This window comes from Euprymna scolopes, chromosome 43, assembly GCF_053919585.1.
Source record: "Euprymna scolopes isolate OS-2025 chromosome 43, ASM5391958v1, whole genome shotgun sequence".
In the NCBI taxonomy this organism is placed as follows: domain Eukaryota; kingdom Metazoa; phylum Mollusca; class Cephalopoda; order Sepiida; family Sepiolidae; genus Euprymna; species Euprymna scolopes.
This window is the reverse complement of record NC_136524.1, coordinates 21420833-21440832: the sequence shown is the minus strand read 5'-3', so window position 1 is coordinate 21440832 and position 20000 is coordinate 21420833. Positions and strand designations below refer to the sequence as shown.

Sequence of the window (20000 nt, the reverse complement as noted above, 5' to 3'; positions counted from 1 at the left end):
CAAATATTTGAAAATATATGGATATAATGAAATGTATGACCTTGTTCCATTTCAGAAACGAAAAAAGTCGTTGGAAATTCAAAAAAAGGGGGGGGGCAAAACGTTTTCGTTCTGAAATGGAACAAAGTCGTACATTTCATTACTTCAAAAATATATTTTCAAATATTTTGTACTGGTGTTTTGTTTTCTTAATTTCATTCATTCAGAGGAAGCCTTGAAATAAAGACGAAACGTTGATGAATACATAACATGGTTTGTTCCTTCTCTCTCTCTCTCACACACACACACACACACTATATATATATATATATATATATATATATATATATATATATATATATATATATATATATATATATAACCTGTTCTGGTATGGTGTTGCCCGGGAGTATTGATACTTGGATTATTATTAACTCTTCTTTATATAATAGATTCCTTGTGAAATCAGTCAGCAGTTTATTTTCAAATTAGTGCATATAATAACTCTGAAAAACCACTCCTCCTTATGAAATCTGGCCCAGTTGACCCTCAGAGAATGTTTTCTAAATTTTAGATATTATTTATCTGGAGCACTACGGATCTATATATATACCAACTTTGTGTGTCTTCGTTTTGTAGTTTTTTACTCTTAGCAGAATATACAAACATACATACAAACATACATACAACTGCCATTTATATAATAAATAAATAAAGAACTCACCTTTCCTGAACTCTTAATCCCTTTCCATATGCAGAAGTAGACTACTATCCATGCGAGTAATAGACAGAGAGCAAGGTCCCATTTTATTGTTCCAGGTTCATCAATACCATTCGAAATTGCCAAAACTTTCCGTCTGAATAAAAGATAAAAAAAAAAAAATTATTGATCAGATAAAAAAATATTAACCATGAAATATGATAATGACATATGGTAATAATTAAAAAATAGATTTATGCAACAAAAACTAAAACAATATGTGTGTTTATATGTTTATCTTTTTATTTTTATTTATTCAACTTCACTAAGTTTTAACAGATCAAAGGGCTCCTTCCTGGAGCTAACATTTTATTCCATTACGAGTATATCTGATGGCCCTTTTAAGAATTTATGGCTGCTATTTGTATTTCATTACAGCTTGGTTTCCAGTGATTGCTTCTAAGTATTTCTGAAGATTATTTTTTTATTAAGCCAGTTTCTCTTATCACAACAGGTATAATGTTTATTTCTTTCAGAAACCATGTCGTTTTTAGATCATTAAATCAGCAAATTTTTGAAGAATAATAAGTCAACCAAGCTGCAATAAAGGAAGCAGAGAACAGAACAGACAAGTCTGAAAAACACACACCATGATATTATTAGCAACAGAACGTTTATGCGAGAAAAAGAAAGGGTGAAGCTAATAAAATTACAAATATTAAAATACTTACTCCCAAAATTCTGTCACGGGGTCCATGACAATTGTGCGCATGTATTTTCGTGCTTCCTCACCCATAGCATCATCATAAGTTATATTATCTCCGCCAATCTCGGAAAATGTATTGTTTCGTGCAATTAATGACCTATTACGAATCGATTCAAACTCTGTACAATTTGGAGTGTTCCATTCATGGCCACAGGCTGACCAGGGTAGGACATCAGTAAATGATGAAAAAAGGTAGTAGAGTGACCAAGATAGGATGATGTTGTAATTACAGTCCAGGAAAAAAACAATAATCGAGCAGGCATAGCCGATTCCTGCAAATGAGAAAAAAAAAAAAAAAAGAAATCGTTTAGTCTTTGTGCAAGAGTGTGTGTGTGTGTGTGTGTGTGTGTGTGTATCTATCTATCTATTTATCTATCTATCTATATATATATATATACATAGAGAGAGAGAGAGAGAGAGAGAGAGAGAGAGAGAGAGAGAGAGAGAGAGAGAGAGTTTATTTTCTTTCTTTTTCTCTATAAAAGTCAATATTTGTTTGAGTGTGAAAGAAATAGCTATATTAAGAATTATAATGTTCAAATAAGTTTTGATAATGGTAAAATTTTTCATGGAATCTAAAGACATAATTGAACACTTCTTGGAATTAGGACAAAGCTGATCCAAGAGAAAAAGACACAATATTCAATCAGGCTTTATAGCAATAATAAATAATTAAAATGGCGCTCATCACCATGGATGCGATCGTCAAAATTGTATTCTTACCCCATATTTACGAGTATATTAAAATATAAGCTCATACTTGTTTAAAATAAAACTTTAATGTAAACTTAAAAAAATTATTTGGGATGATGTAAGATGCACACATACACAAACAAATCAAATACATAAGTGAAATCTTACCTTGAAAAAGTGGACAAATTTTCCATGCTCCAACTCCACCTTCTGACATGAACTGACCCAAAGAAACTTCTAGCAAAAATACAGGGATGCCTCCAAGGATCACAGCCACAAAATACGGAATGAGGAAAGCTCCTAAGTAATAAAAAAAAACATATATAAAAGGATATATATGAATTGGAATTGATAAAGAATATGTACTATATCATAAATTTGTCAAGTTTTATCCTTGTGTAATACTGATAATACAGATTTTGTGTAACACATGTACATATAGAGAAATATTGTTTAGTGTTCATTTTTGAAACATAATTACAAAATATTAATTAGGTCTGTCATTGAATACTCTCTGACTGTTTGTTGTATATGCCCACTAACTTGGCATTTATAAGCACTTAATTTCCTTCAATACCCGTGTTAATTGCTGGTAGTTTACAGCTAAAATACTAGCCTATGGAGTCAAGGTTGACTTTGTGACTAGGTTTTAATCTCACAAATGGCAACAGAAGTCACGTTATACGCCGATGATTGTGCAAGCATAAAACGCTTCTGTAGGTATAAAAATAATTTTTATTAGTTATTTAAAACATACTATTATATATATATATATATATATATATATATATATATATATATATATATATATATATATATATGTGTGTGTGTGTGTGTGTGTGTGTGTGTGTGTGTGTTTTACGCATGTTAGCTCTATCTGCTCACCCTTCCTATAAGTTTTTAACATTTATAATACATTTATAATAAAGATTAAAGATATCTAATATAAGTTATACGGTTGAAAAAGAATACTTTCAGCCAGATACATATAAAAATATATTTGGAGATAAATTTAAAAAAAATAGTTTTAAATAAAAAGAGTAGAAAAATAATCTCTAAAACTCTTATGGCCAACAAGTCTTTGGAAGAAAATTGTTCCTATTTACAATGCCTCGCCACGGGACAGAGTTAGACACCAGGGTCGTTTTTTAACGCGGAGAAAAGGAACAAAAATAAAAATTGTCTCAGTCGTGAAGGATTTCTCCTCCACTGACAGAGAACAAGAAATTGAAGTGCAGCATCTGAAGAACAGATTCTACACTTTGATCTTGTCCCAAAGAAAATTGTTGGTAAAATATATATAATAAATGAAAAAAAGCAGAAAATTCCAACTTCTGACGATTGAATACTCTCTGAATATTTACAATGTATGCCCACCAACATAGCGTTTATCGGCACTTAATTTCTTTCAATTGCTGTTAATTGCTGATGAAGTTATTTACGCATGATAACAAAGGAGGCTAACCTTTTTGCCTGGCACTTTGTCTCCAATTCTATTTTTGATTCAACAAACCACTCTCTCCTAAATTTTCTATTTGCAGATGGAAGCCACATTCAATGATTCCAAAACTGACCCTTCGTGATATAAAAAACCTAGGCACCTCCAAAGCGTGTGCGTCTGATGTCACTCCTGCTGTACTATTAAAAAAATGCTGTGTTGATGTTGCTCTAGACCTCTTCAACAAATTCCCTTCTGAATCTTGCTTTCCTGACTGCTGGAAAATTCCTTCTATGGTACCAGTCTCCAAGAATTCTAGCAAAAGAACTGACTCACTACATTATCGCCTCATTAGCCTCCTCCCTCTCTATGCCAAATCAATCAAGCACTTGTCCACCACCTCATAGATACTAAACTTCTTTCCGACTAACAGTATGGATTTAGGCAAGCTGGTTCTATTGCAGATATCCTAACTGTAATCTCTGAACGTATATACCACACACTGAATAAGGCAGGGGAGGCTAGGGCGGTGGCCCTAGACATATCTAAGACCTTTGACAGGGTATGGTACGAGAGTTTTCTTATGAATATTAAATGATATTATTGAACAAATACTTAATATAATCAAATTCTTTGTAGACAAGAGAAACATCCAGGTTGTCACCGAAGGTCCTACATCAAAACAATACAATATAAATGTAGGTGTGCCACAAGAGTCGATCCAAGGACCTTTATTATTCCTCATATTCATAAATAACCTCCCTGATAAAATTGTCTCCGAGATGGGTATATTTGCTGATGACATAATGCTCTATAACAGACACAAGGGGAAAATTAATGAAAATATAGGAAATGGCAAAAACACAAGAGGAAGACTTTCTGTCTGTAGTGGATTGGGGACATAAATGGATGCTAACATTCAATGCTGCTAAGCTAAGCTAAGCTTTTTTCCTTTAACAATTACAAAAAACCGTCTGAACCACTGATAGCCATGGCTCATAATGCACTACCTGAAAGATCTTTGTTGTTCAAACTCCTTGACATAACGTTCACAAGCAACATGAATTGGAACAAGTACACTAAGGACATTACCAGGGCTTCTGCAAAGTAGGTGAGCTCTCTCTACTGTGCTAGAAAGTTGCTTACACCCAAGAATATCTTATATCTTCACAAATCCATCATTCGCCCATGCATGGAGTATTGTTGTCACATCTGGGCAGGTGCATCTACCACTAGTCTCTCGTTCTGGGACAGGGTTAAAAAAAAGAAAAAAAAGGAAGGAAGAAAGGAAAAGGGACGGATAGATAGATAGATAGATAGATAGATAGTAGTAGTAGTAGTAGTAGTAGTCTTGGCTTTACTACAATTGTTCTTATGTTTGTCAACGGGTTAAAGTTGTTTAGTTGTAAGAAAATAGTGACAGTATAGCTGTAATAAAGAATAGTTGCAAAACACCTCCACTTTTCCCATGTTAAATAATAATTTCGAAATAATAACGTTAATATTTCAGTGTACAGGTCAAAATCGTCAAAAGAAGCGATTTGTGTTTATTTGTTTACGTTTTTATGGGTTAATGCTTATGCGCGCATGCGCAACCGGATGTCGTAAACTGGAAAGTGGGTTACATCACTCGTTACAAGGTCATTTGAGTTTTATAATTATATAGATTCCCTCTTACACAAGCGATCTACTAAGTCCGTTAGTGCAAAAAATGTTGTTATTAAAATAAACAATTTAAAAAATTGTTAATCTTTGTAATAAATCAATCAATCAATAAATAAAGAAATAAACAAGTTTATTTCTTTATTTATTGAAATAAAAACAAAACGAATTTAGTCAGTCACAACTTTCAGCCGAGAGTTTTTTTTTTCAAATTAAATTTTACAAGTGAACTTTTTATAAAATTTGAATTTTGTAACACAATAACAACATAACACTAGAAAATCTTTGTAAAAAGTAGAATCCGTTAAAAGTCTTCGTCCAAAATAAACAAGTTTTTATTTTCATTTTTTTTTATTAAGAATTAAAAAAAAAAAAAAAAATCCCCTTAAGTTAAAAAGAAAACATATTTGATTACTTTTTAAATAATAAATGTTATTTTTTTATAACAAGTGTTTTTTTCTTCGCATGTATGAGTGCTTTTCTAAAATTCGAGAGTTTATTTCTGACACATATCTTTTGAGGTTTTGCTAAAATGAAACTCAATTTCAAATAATTTTTAATTAAATATTGCCAAACATCAATAATAATAATAATAATGATACTACTACTACTACTACTACTACTACTACTACTACTACTACTGCTAATAATAATAATAATAATAATAATAATAATAATAATAATAATAAATAAATAATAATAATAATAATAATAATAATAATAATAATAAATAAATAAATAAATAAATAAAAGAATAGTTTTATTTACTGGCAGAGGACAGAGTTAAACACAAGGTCCGTTTTAGATGTGGGGGAAATCAAGTTCTGCCAGAAGTGGCACACTGGATTGGAAAAAAAAAGTTTTCCTTGAAGAATTTCATTAAATATAAAAAGTTGTATTTCTATTTATTTTGTTTACTTTTTGGTTTGACAAAGAATATTTAAAAAAACAAAAAATGTTTTTTGCAAATATCTTTAGATATGGAGCTAAAAAGATATTTGCCAAAACTAATCTCGATTGAAACTTGAGTAAATTCGTTTTAGTTTATTTTAACATGACATTATACTTACATTACACATAACATTACATTTAGTTTATTTTAACATTACAAGATTTTTTGCCCAACGAATTGAGTAAATTGTTGCTTTGACTAATTAAACCCTTAACGACTGAGACAATTATTTTTTTCCAATACAGTGTTCCATATTATTGTCTCAGGCTTTAATTAGACGTACATAAAATCGAGCTTAATGTTTAGTCGTGCATAATTAGAAAAACCAAGGCACGACTAAGGCATACTGCAGAAGTGCCAAAAAAAGAAATTACCAGTTGAAATCCCAACACATGGGATATGTTACATCAGTAAACAGAAAGGACTAAATATACCCAAGACCTCGAGTATAACATCTATAAACCTTCCTTTAAATAAGTTCTTTTGTCAAGAACACAATGTTCCAGGTGTATTTAACAATTAGAATCAAATCACACTTTTATATCATTATTTAGTTGTCTGATCACAATTCAATGAACAATCAGTACAAGTTCTATTACTTCCGGAAATAATCAGCGTAGTAATCAGCATTAAAATAATCTCTAATTAATTGGATAATTGTTATAAAAAAAAAAAAGGAAGGTTATATTGTACGTATCTGTTTTGGACTGAAGATCTCCGAAAAATAAATTTCATCCAATTTGATCGAGTAGTTTTTATTTTACAGCAGAAAAACACGTTTTTATGAGAGTGCGTTGAAGTCAGCCATTACGAAATTTGTTGAATACGCCAAGGGAAGATAACTCCAGTTAAAGCGCCGACACTCCCTCCCCATCTTTCATGCTAGCTTTTCTTCCTAATAATCGAACCTTTTGCTCGGTATCCTAACAAATTGTTTTTTCGCTGTAAAATAAAAACTACTTGATTATTTTTTGTACATAATTAGGAAATAAAACGGCGCTTATACAGTTTAGTCAAGACATTAAAAAATGAAAATATTGAAAAAAAAAAGTTATATTGTACGTACTCGTTATAGTCTGAAGTTCTCTGAAAAAATTTTTTTCACTTAATTTCATCAAGTAGTTTTTATTTTACAGCGAAAAAACAATTTGTTAGGATACCGAGCAAAAGGTTTGATTATTAGGAAGAAAAGCTAGCATGAAAGATGGGGAGGGAGTGTCGGCGCTTTAACTGGAGTTATCTTCCCTTGGCGTATTCAACAAATTTCGTAATGGCTGACTTCAACGCACTCTCATAAAAACGTGTTTTTCTGCTGTAAAAAAAAACTACTCGATCAAATTAAATGAAATTTATTTTTCGGAGATCTTCAGTCCAAAACAGATACGTACAATATAACCTTTTTTTTTTTTTTTTTTTCGATATTTTCATTTTTTGATGCCTTGACTAAACTGTACAAGTACCAGTAAAACAAATAAAAAAACTAACTTGTTTCAGTGAAATGGTAGATCTTGTCATATATATATATATATATATATATATATATATATATATATATATATATATATATATATATATTAATTAAAATAAAGTGGTTGACCATAGTCGAGATGCGCGTGATTTTTTTTCAAGTGGCGACGGTTATCTTTTTTGCGATTGTTTTTTTTTTTACATCGACGATCTTCCAAAGCTCATTGCTGAGTGAAAAATGTCTTTTCAACCTTTTATTTTGTTTTTTTCTTTAGTTTCTTAAAATGAAACGAGCAAAGTCAGATTCTTGGCCTTCGGGCCGGGATCAAAGTGTAGTATCTGTTCTGCAGATGCTGCACTTAAGATAATTTGTACCAGTCAATGGAGGGGAAACCCTCTATACTGGGACAATTATTATTTTTGGTAACCAGAGTGCTTCCTTTTTGCCTACTTTTAGGGAAGCTGGTTTTTACCCCACGTTGAAAACGGCCTTGTGCCTAATTTGCTTTGGTGGGAAAGCAAATAAATACATTAAAACAATAAACACTTCTTCTTCTTTTTTAACGAAGACTGCGTAAAAGCATCTGAAGAAATTCAAATGTTTGCACCTTCGAAGTCTAAACATAAAATTCAGTACATATTTAGAATTAGGCTTATTAAAAAAAAAAAAAAAATACAGAAATGTCTTTATGATTTACGTACTCGTCGTGGAACAAAGACGTCACATTCCAAAAATCGAGTAGTTCTGGCTAGTAACTTTTTTTTATTTGGCTAGTAAACGAAAATATTTAGTTGTAAAAGGTTAACTAGAGCCCTGTACCAGAGCACTCCTTTTTCATTGGCTACTACATCAAGATGAAGGGAAGAGCGACACTCCTTTCACTTAACCTTCATCTTCAATTTCTAATACCGAGTGCTTAGCAAGGAGGCATTAAAAACATTTATTAAGGATTTGGTATAACTTGATCTAGGATTGAACCCTAGTCTCAAACACTAACCATTACTCCCGCTTACATGACTTCATAAGAATCTAAATTTACTTCCATTTTAAAGTGGCTAAGAGGAAAAAACCCTAGCTTGCAAAACCAATGTTGGCTTTCTTGACTGGGTTTAAATCTTCCGACCAGCAGTAATTATTACCTAAGCATAAAATACTGGTGTCTGTATGTATAAAAAATTATTAATATTTATTGAAAAATATATCTGTGTGTATGTGTGTGTGTGAGTGTGTGTGTGTGTGCGTGTGTATTATTAGCATAATTTAGTAGATTATAAAATGGATGATATAATTTAATGAAAATTATAAATAATATAACAAGTGCTGAAAATCAACATGTAACAATGTCAACCCATACGTTTCTAAAAACTACTTTATTATCACTATTGCATCAGAGCAAAGCTTGAAAAAACTTGGATGATTTTCCCCATCAGCATAGAGACTTTTATCAATTGCAATTTTCAGGTGAAATATTCGCCATCAGTTCAAGAACAAATTAATGTTTGAATAAAGGGACAAAAGCATTTGTTTCTATTATAAGAATAAACAAAATGGGAATATTTAAAATTGTTTTGTTTGCTGAAATTAAACTTTTCTTATATATATATATATATATATATATATATATATATATATATATATATATATATATATATATATATATATATATATATAAACGGCTCCGTTCAGTCTTGTTGGGTTATGGATACCCACCGAAGGGTGCTTACATGTGAGATTATTGTACCAAGAGTTGCACAATCTCTAACCACACCTCTCCTGAATCGACACTGTGTTGCAAGCATATATAAGCTCATCATGACTGGAAACAATGCCGAGATAAGCAGAGAGCACATACAGTGCCTAGTGTTCCCAAATGTGGTACTGTGATCTTCTGAGAATTGGTGTATCCACGTGGTTGGTGATTGTGCTGTGAGGTATACACACACACACACATATATATATATATATATATATATATATATATATATATATATATATATATATAATCATCCACATGCAGTACTGTTTCATAACTCATCAGTGCGGCTAGACAAGCAACTACCTCAAGCCAGGATCGCCCAAACGACAATCGGAGCATCTAAACATTGTGCTATATGGTTGCTGCTATGCGGGCAGTGAATTAACAATGTTTTGACATTGTCCAAATACCTAAGCTCATATATATATATATATATATATATATATATATATATATATATATATATATATATATATATGTGTGTGTGTGTGTGTGTATATATATATATATGTGTGTGTATATACACACACACACACACACATATATATATATATATATATATATATATATATATATGTGTGTGTGTGTGTGTGTATATATATATGTGTATGTATATATATATATATATATATGTATGTGTGTGTGTGTGTAGATATATATATATATATATATATATATATATATATATATGCTTCCATTATATGTGCTTTCATTCCCTTTTGCCGTTTTTGCATGAAAATGTATTAAACAAAATATATCCTACATTACTTACTTACTCTTACGCTTAGAAGCTGTGTTCCAAAATTCACAGCTATCGGTTAATTAGTTTAAGAGTGAATGCTATGCACGTTCACATGCCTAATTTTGTATACATAAAGATAAATGCTGAACGAATGGGTCACAAATGTTTTTTTTTATTGTACTGGCAAGCCGCCCAGCATTACCCGGTCATAAAATAAGCTTAAATATGACATTTAGCTTAATACAGATTTCATATTTATTATTATATTATATTGGACCCAATATATAATAATGATTTAAAATGTTAAAAAAAAAAAAAAATCGACTCATGCATCACCACCAAGGATCAAAACCAAAACGTTTAACTTACGATTTACTTTTCCCTTGGATGTTAATGTCTGACCTATGAAGACATTTGCTGCAAGGCTCAAAATTAAAACATGAACCAATAGCTATTACGTTATGCATGCATATTCATAATGACGTCGTTCGAAAGTCACCTGGCAAATTCCATTTCTTTACTTTTCACACTTTTGCACCAATTTTCCCTGGCTAAAACACAAATATAAAGTTTCGCATGGGGTTGAATACCTTATATATTGAGTTTCATGCCTGTAAACCAAAAACTCACAGAGGAATTTGGTAGGCAAAACGTTTTAAACAAATATATATATGCATACATAAATATATACAGAAAAAGGTTTGTGTTTACTATAAGATTTTTATGCAAATATTACACAAGTATAAATCATGTAGAATATCTGCATGAATAAAATAGCAAACAGAATCCTGAACAGAAGCGTGTGCTCCATCCCAACTATTATCAATGGACCTGAGGTAATCTCATCAGCATCAGACAAAGCCAAACTCTTTGGCAAGAACTTTGCAGCTAATTCTACCCTTTGCGATCAAAGCCACCAACCCCCAATATTTCCTCCTGTATCAGAAAACATGCTATGTGATATACATATATCATATATCTGTACGTGATGTTGCCCAGCTAATCAAAAACCTTGATTCCAGTGAAGCAACCGGCTCTGATGGTATTCCAATTATAGTACTCAAAAAAATTCAACCAGAACGATCGCCCATACTTACAAAACTGTTTAAACGTTGTCTTAAGGAGAATTGCTTCCCATTACCCTGGAAAATCTCATCAGTATGCCCTGTATTTAAGAATTCAGGTGATCGCTCATCCCCCTCTCAGTACAGGCCAATGTCTCCTGTGCGTCATGAGTAAGTTGCTGGAATCTGTGTTAAATACAGAAGTAATCAACCATCTCAGCAAAAATAACTTCTTAGTGACACACAATATGGTTTCCGTTCTGCTAGATCTACAGCAGATGTGCTTAGAATTATATCTCATAGGATTAGCGAATCTCTTGACGGAGGCAACCTTTCTAGGGCAATTGCTCTTGACATATTGAAGGCCTTTGATAGGGTATGACATAAAGGTTTACTTTACAAGATTTCTAGCTATGGTATAGCTGGAAATGTCTTCTCAATTATCAAATCATTTCTCTCTGATAGGTTTCATAAGAGTAGTAGTTGATGGGCAGAAATAAGAAGCTCACATCCTGGGCTCAACTCTTTTCCTAATCTACATTAAGGATCTTCCAAATCACATCCTTACATCATTCGTAGACATTTATGCTGATGACACTACCATTTATAGTAGGACATCTAAGACAGTAAACGACCAAGTTCTCTCCAATTCTCTCTCCCCTGATCTTGAGCAAGTGGTACAATGGGGAAAGGAGTGGCTGGTTACTTTTAATGCATCTAAAACCAAGCTTCTCTCTTTACATCATCAACGTTCTGATCAACATCTGGCATCAATTGAAATGAATGAGGAAGCCTCATGTTTTGATAAGCTTCTGGGCTTGATCTTTACTCATGATCTTAAATGGAACAGGTACATCAAATCTGTTGCTAAGACCACTGGAAAAATGGTGGGATCCTTCTATCGATCCAGTAGATATCTCACTGCTGATGCAATTCTCTATCTATATAAGAGCCAGGTACGTCCAAGGATGGAATACTGTTGTCACATCTGGGCAGGAGCTGCTAGAAAGGACTTGTCCTGCCTTGATAGAGTTCAAAATAGACTTTGTAGCCTCGTAGGAGATATCCTTTTCTCTTCCCTGCAACCTCTACCTTACAGAAGAGATGTTGCGAGTTTGTCTCTGCTGTATCGTTCATGAAAGTGTTCGACTGAGCTTCAGTCTATTGTCCCCCTTCGCCAAACTTTCACAAGAAACACTTGTCTAGCTGAAAACACTATTAATAATTCCCCACACTCTTTATCTGTGCCTAAAGCTAAACATAGATTCCATGATCAAAGCTTCTTTCTTAGAATTGCACGCCTGTGGAATGGTCTTCCGTTTTCCTGCTTTCCAGCTGACTACAATATGGTTGTCTTCAAGTCTAACATAAACAAGTTCTTGATGAGCCGTTCCACTTATTAACAAATGTACCGAATGTCCATTACTAGCGATTACTATATTGTCCAATTTCTACTGTACATGCTTTAACCCTTATCCTCGAGTGGCCTCTTGGCCTTGATAAGTTGTGCCGCCTATGTCAAAAACAAAAAAAAATTACACGTAATAGTTAACAAATCTCATAAGAAAACCGAAAAAAAAAAAACTAATGGGGAATTCATTAAAATTTGCGGTTTAAACGAATATGCAAATTAGCTAGATCTTTTGCAAATGAATGCAATTCGACGAGCCATATATAACAAAGTTGTATTTTCTTTTTAAATAAAAAGAAAAAGGTTTTTAATATGAATAGAAAAAACTCCAAATTTATAAGAGTATAGATATAGATGGGCTAGTGTGCAGTTATCTGGGAAAAATGATATTTAAAAAGAAATCTATTTAATACCATGTATTTTCTAATCGCAAGGAATTTGGAAGCATTTTAAAATGTTGAAGAAGAAAGCATATAAACCGGCTTTAAAATCTCTATCTTCATTTAATTAAAAGATTGAAAGTTTTACTAGCCATTTACATACAATCGCTTTTATGAATTGAGATTAAAACAGCATTTATACCTTAACGACATATACCACAATTTGGCTCAAGTAATTATTTAATGATCAAATGATGTAATAATCCAGTATAATTTTTAAAATACACCGATAGTTGACAAAAAAGAGGGGGTGGGTGAAGGAAAGCAAACAAACTTTTACCAAACGTAAGAAAAATTAATCTTCTATCGACTTGAATAGCTTTTCAGGTTGAACACTATTTTCAGTGTTTTCTTTTTCAACCAATTAGTGACATATATCAAGTATATATATATATATATATATATATATATATATATATATATATATACAGGCGGCAAAAAGAAAGTCCGCACTTGTAATTTTTTCAAAAGCTGCAAATTTAAGCTAAATTTAATGTAACCGTTTAAACAACCTATACCTCATTTGATTGGCCTTTTATTCTTCTATAATTTTACCTGTTCATGTTTTACTTTTATTTAGAATATTCTAGTGTTCACGTCAATTTGAAAAAATAACTTTAAATTGAGGAGGCAAAAAGAAAGTCCACACAATGGAAAATTGTTATTTAAATTTATTTTTAGAATATTAATGCAATACAAATACAACAGATACACAATGAACTAGTTAATATTTAGTAGCATAGGCCTTCTGCAATTTGACAGCCTGCAATCTTTTGGAAATTCCTTGAATTAGACTGCAGCAATACTCTGGGGAAAGGGCATCCCACTTTTCTTTCATTTTTGTCCAAAGTTCTTCCAAATTTGAAATTTTATCATTGCGTAGCTGTTGCTTGATGTAATGCTATGCGTTTTTGATAAGATTGAGGTCTGGAGATTGTGCAGGCCAATCCAAACACGGAATATCATGCTCTTCCAGAAACCTCTGGACATTGCCAGCTGTGTGAATGGGAGCATTATCCTGCATGAAGATGGGATAATCATCCAAATTCCGACCAAAGTAGGGTAGAAAATGCTCAGTCAACATATTGATGTACTTGTTCAAATTAATTCGACCTTGCAAGCGAACTATAGGCCCTGAACCATTGATACTAATAGTTCCCCACACCAAAACTGAACCTCCACCACCTTACAGCGTTGAAACTGAGCCCTTAGGTTTAAATTCTTCGTCTTTCCTCCGACGGACGTACTTCCTTCCATCACTGCCTAGCCTATTGAACTTGCTTTAGTCGCTAAAAAGCACTTTTGACCAATATGAAGAGTTATGACCTTCATTGCATCTGACGAAGTCCAGATGGTGCTTTCTGTTCTTTACAAAAATCATTGGCTTGGGTCTTGCAACATATCCTCGCAAATTAAATTCCTTTAATCTGTTCTTGACAGTAGAAAGAGAGCACTTTTTAACAAGATTGCACTGTTGTTGGATTTGGGGAGCCGTTTCAAATCTGTTTCTTAGGCTGCGGATCTTGATAGCATTGTGTTCCCTGTTAGAAGTAACTCTAGTACGATCAGATTTAGGGCTTCACGAACACTGCCGGTGTTTTGATGCTTTGCACAGTCTTTCATACTGTTTTCTCATCACATTTCAATCTGTGGCCGACTTCTCAATTGGATAAACCAGAAAAGTGGAGATTAATGAGCTCCTGACGATCACTATGAAAAAGTCGTGGCATATGGACTAAATATTACATTGTATAACCTAGAACAACAACAATTACGATTAGAGATACTTTGTTGTCTGTTGGTGGGTACTTTAAACTGATTTAGGGGCGATAATTTAAGCTGGTTTTAAGCGAATTTGTTGCTGCGGGCTTTCTTTTTGCCTCCTCAATTTGAATTATTTTTTTAAGTTGACATGAACACTAGAATATTTCAATTAAGAGTCAAATATGAACAGGTAAAATTATAGAGGAATACATTGAATCAAATGAGGTATAGGTTGTTTAAACAGTTATATTAAATTTAGCTTAAATTTGCAGTTTTTTAAAAAAATTACAAGTGCTGACTTTCTTTTTGCCGGCACTATATATATATATATATATATATATATATATATATAATTTAATAATTATTATAGTAAATAATTATGCAGGCCAATTAAGAAACTGGTTTCTTATCGTTGAACACTTTCAGTTGAATTAAAGTCGGTCAATTTAGCTCTTGTGTGTAGATCATCATATAATGATTAGATCACTCTGACAGACGTTAAAAAGCATTTAAGAAATAAATATGTAACTTTCAACACTATTTCTCGTGGTTAACGGTAGCTGAATGGATTGGGTTCTTGCTAATGAAGCTAGGGATGGCTTCTGTCACTAGGTTCGAATCTATCAACTGGTGTTAATCATGACACCCTGCACTGATGATTCCCGAAAGGATGAAACATTAGTGTCTGTAAGTTTTTAATAAGTATTATAATAAATAATTATATATTTATTTTGTTACTGTTTTATCTGTTTAGTTACACATGTTTCTGTTACCGAATCGCAATAACGATCCAGCAACTTCGTCAGACTTGGACAAAAGTCTGCAATAGTATTGAGCACTTTCTTCGGGTTTTTTTACAATTACCATTTTTGCTATATATATATGCATATAAATTTAGTCATCAATTACGTAAGGAAGATACAGGAGTCCCAATAGGTGGATGTCAAAGCATTACGATACCTTTCTGGCAACTCCCGCAGCTATGCAGGCTTGCCTTTCCGTTGGACTTTGTTTCCAACGCCGACAAACCTAGATCTCTATATTACATGCTCAGGCCTGCATCTAAAGAGCAAACTTCAACTACGAATTTTAGAGCTACTTACAGCAGATGCTGCAGTGCACCAGACTAGATGTAGAACAGCATTTTCTTATCAAACAGAAGGTTGCCATCAAAGGAAGATACATCAGAAGGAGTAGGAGTTATAAAAGCTCTACCTAGAATGTTGAGCTTTTTATTATCTTGATAAGTCACCATTTAAAGAATTTTCAATACTTCTTTGATCCTCTCATATATATATATATATATATATATATATATATATATATATATATATATATATATATTTGGTAAAACTGGTAATTAGTAAAAACCTGAAGAGAAAGCTCAATACTATTGCAGAGCAAATATGTGTTTTATTTTTTTTTATTACCGACGAGGCATGGAGAATCTAAAGATTTACATATGTTAGATTTTTTAAGGATTTCCCACGTAATGGTTGGTGTAAGGTTATTTTGGATTAGATCTAGATATTGGGAGTATGTGTGTGTATAAATATATATATATATATGTGTGTGTGTGTATGTGATTATATATATATGTCTATGTGTGTCTGTATATTTATATTTTTATAAATATGTATATTTATGTAATTGTATATACGTGTATATGGGTACATGCGTGTGCATATGTACGTATGTATGTATGCATGTATGTATATATGTACATCTACTTCTTACTCGAGATCTATATCTCCACGGATATGCATATAGGTAGGTGTGTGTGTGTGTGTGTGAATATATATATATGTATACGTGTCTATGTGCATATGTGAGTATGTATATGTGTATAAGAGTTGTGTGCATGTGTGTGTATGTCTGCATATAGATCCATGCATGTCTGCATATACATTGTTTATATATATGTTTGCGCCTATATGTCTGTATGTGGATGTGTAGAAATGTACATATGTATGTATATGTATGCATGCGTATTTGCGTGTGCGATAGCGTATGTATTAACTCTTAACTGCCTAAAAAAAACAACCTATTGTAAACTGAAATGAACAAGTTGACTTATAGCGACTATGAAAATTTTAAATGGAACCCTGCACTTGTCAAACACATAACATCAACATTAACCCTTTCCCTCTCTCTCTCTTCCTCTCTCTCTCTCTCATCTACTTCATATACCTTACTGAACAAGCAAAAAGCAGTCAAAATTTAAAACCTAAAAATTGAAACTTCCCCTCCTCTCCTTACCTCCCTCTCTTTTCTCTTTACCATCCTCTCTCCACCTCCCCCTCTCTATATCCATATATCTCCACCCACGCCTACCTGAATCTGCTACCTCCAGACACACAATACAATCTAATGTATTTTAACCTTCAAAACTGAAATATTGTCAATACCCGTCTCCCTCCCCCCTTTATCTCCTATCCCCCCCTTCCCCCCTTTTTTTTCGTATTTCTTCTAAAGCACTTCTTCCTAATACTAACATCCATTTCTGTAAGGTCTGACGAGGCTGTTGGATCGTAAACATGGTCCAACATCCGAAACATATGTAACCAAACAGATAAAACGGTAATAAAAAATATATATAATAGAACAATGAATTTAGAAATGAATATCACCAAACATTAATTTATTATGTACTGTTTAAAAAGGTATCTAAATTAGGTATCCAAATAGCTATGTTTGGATCTTTGCTCTCTGTTATATATGCAGTAATGCAGTATTTCAGAAGACCATATATATTGTATTAATGGTTTAAATAACAGTTTGTCGTTCTTATGGTACTATAGTTCTAATGAAGGAAACGTACATACTGAAATTTTTATACAGTGCACCATTCATTGTTATTAAAACTTACCACCACCGTTCTTGTAACAAAGGAATGGAAAACGCCACACATTCCCTAATCCGACAGAAAACCCAATACACGCTAGAAGGAAGTCCAATTTCCGGCCCCATGTCTCACGCTTCTTCAATTTAGAGCCTGGTTCATCACTGATCGTGACACTGGAGTCATCAGTTGATGAAGATCCATTGCTGACAGCAGACATTGTCACAGTGGGCAGATCAGGATACTCAGTTTTCAATGTCATTGTTTTTATCTGAAAAATAAAAATAAAGCAATACTTAATATAAATAAGTAAATAAATATATTTATAAAATATGGAGCTTATTTTCTTCGTGATAAAAGCATTGCTTAAGTTTAAATTGAAAATGTAAGTTTAGTACGCAAATTCAATGAAAAACAAAAACAAAAAAGAAACATTTATTAGTCTATAAATAAAACTTTTCGATGTCATCATGACTTCTTTAGGATAGAAAAACTTTCTTTTTTTCTTTTTCTTCCTCTTGGCATGATGCCATTAAAAAAAAATAATAAGATCCGTGTGGTTTTTATCGATGGTGATTCTTAAATGGTTAAGCCCGGAGATACGCCAGGTCGTGCATGATATGTAATATTCTTTTTTCTCTTTGATAAAATCGTTTAAGTATATATATATATATATATATATATATATATATATATATATATATATATATATATATATATATATATATATATATATATATATATATATATATATATATATATATATATTAAATAAAGTGTTGTAAAGTCAGAAGATTTATTCATCTTACCAGTCATTTTTTTTCCAAAATAAAAACTTCAGCACATTTTATAGATCTGCTTCTGTCACGGGGAACAGTTAATATTTCTATGTCAACATTGGATATTTCCTTCTATGGACTCATCAGAAAACAGGAAAGTTCTAAGAGGATTAGTGAATCTCTCGACGGAGGAAACCTTTCTAGGGCAATTGCTCTTGACATATCTAAGGCCTTTGATAGAGTATGGCATAAAGGTTTATTTCACAAGATCTTTAGCTATGGTATAGCTTGAAATGTCTTCTCAATTATTAAATCATTTCTCTCTGATAGGTTCATAAGAGTAGTAGTTGATGGGCAAAAATTAGAAGATCACAGTTTTAATGCTGGAGTCCCTCAGAGCCCAACTCTTTTCCTGATCTACATTAATGATCTTCCAAATCACATCCTTACATCATTCGTAGACATTTATGCTGATGACACCATCTATGGTAGGACATCTAAGTCAGTAAACGACCAAGTTCTCTCCGATTCTCTCTCCTCTGATCGTACAATGGGGAAAGGAGTGGCTGGTTACTTTTAATGCATCTAAAACCAAGCTTCTCTCTTTACATCATCAACGTTCTGATCCCATCTAGCATCAGTTGAAATGAATGGCTCTTATCTTGAGGAAAGTTTTGATAAGCTTCTGGGCTTGACCTTTACTCATGATCTTAAATGGAACAGTTACATCAAATCTGTTGCTAAGGCCACTGGAAAAATGGTGGGATCTTTCTATCGATCCAGTAGATATCTCACTGCTGATGCAATTCTCTATCTATATAATAGCCAGGTACGTCCAAGGATGGAATACTGTTGCCACATCTGGGCAGGAGCTGCTAGAAAGGACTTCAAAATAGACTTTGTAGCTAGAAAGGACTTCAAAATAGACTTCGTAGCCTCAAAGGAGATATCCTTTTCTCTTCCTTACAACCTCTATCTAACAGAAGAGATGTTGCGAGTTTGTCTCTGCTGTATCGTTATTTTCATGGAAAGTGTTCGACTGAGCTTCAGTCTATGGTCCCCCTTTGCCAAACTTTCACAAGAAACTTGAAAACACTATTAATAATTCTCCACACTCTTTATCTGTGCCTAAACCTAAACATAGATTCCATGATCAAAGCTTCTTTCTTAGAATTGCACGCCTGTGGAATGGTCTTCCGTTTTCCTGCTTTCCAGCTGACTACAATATGGTTGTCTTCAAGTCTAACATAAACAAGTTCTTGATGAGCCGTTCCACTTGTTAACAAATGTACCGAATGTCCATTACTAGCGATTACTATATTGTCCAATTTCTACTGTACACGCTTTAACCCTTATCCTCGAGTGGCCTCTTGGCCTTGATAAGTGGTGATGCCTATGTAAAAAAAAAAGAAGCTTTGTTGTTATATCTTAGGAAACTTAGAGTTTCTAACTTATAAAAGGATTGGCATACATAATAGAAAATATTCTCAAAAGCGTACATTTTCATAAAACTATATATATAATATATATATATATATATATAC

The 20000-nt window shown here is 32.6% G+C and overlaps 1 protein-coding gene across 1 annotated transcript in view; it reads right to left on the bottom strand.

The window, feature by feature from the left end:
* Positions 1-20000, bottom strand: part of LOC145268227 (sodium- and chloride-dependent taurine transporter-like) — a 113516-nt gene that overhangs the window by 64285 nt on the left and 29231 nt on the right. Inside the window, exons 2-5 of the mRNA XM_080123541.1 lie at positions 17705-17948; positions 2307-2438; positions 1411-1717; positions 704-836 (exon numbers count right to left, since the gene is read on the bottom strand). Coding sequence (XP_079979667.1) covers positions 704-836; positions 1411-1717; positions 2307-2438; positions 17705-17939 — 807 coding nt within the window. The 5' untranslated portion in view covers positions 17940-17948. The remainder of the gene's footprint in view (positions 1-703; positions 837-1410; positions 1718-2306; positions 2439-17704; positions 17949-20000) is intronic.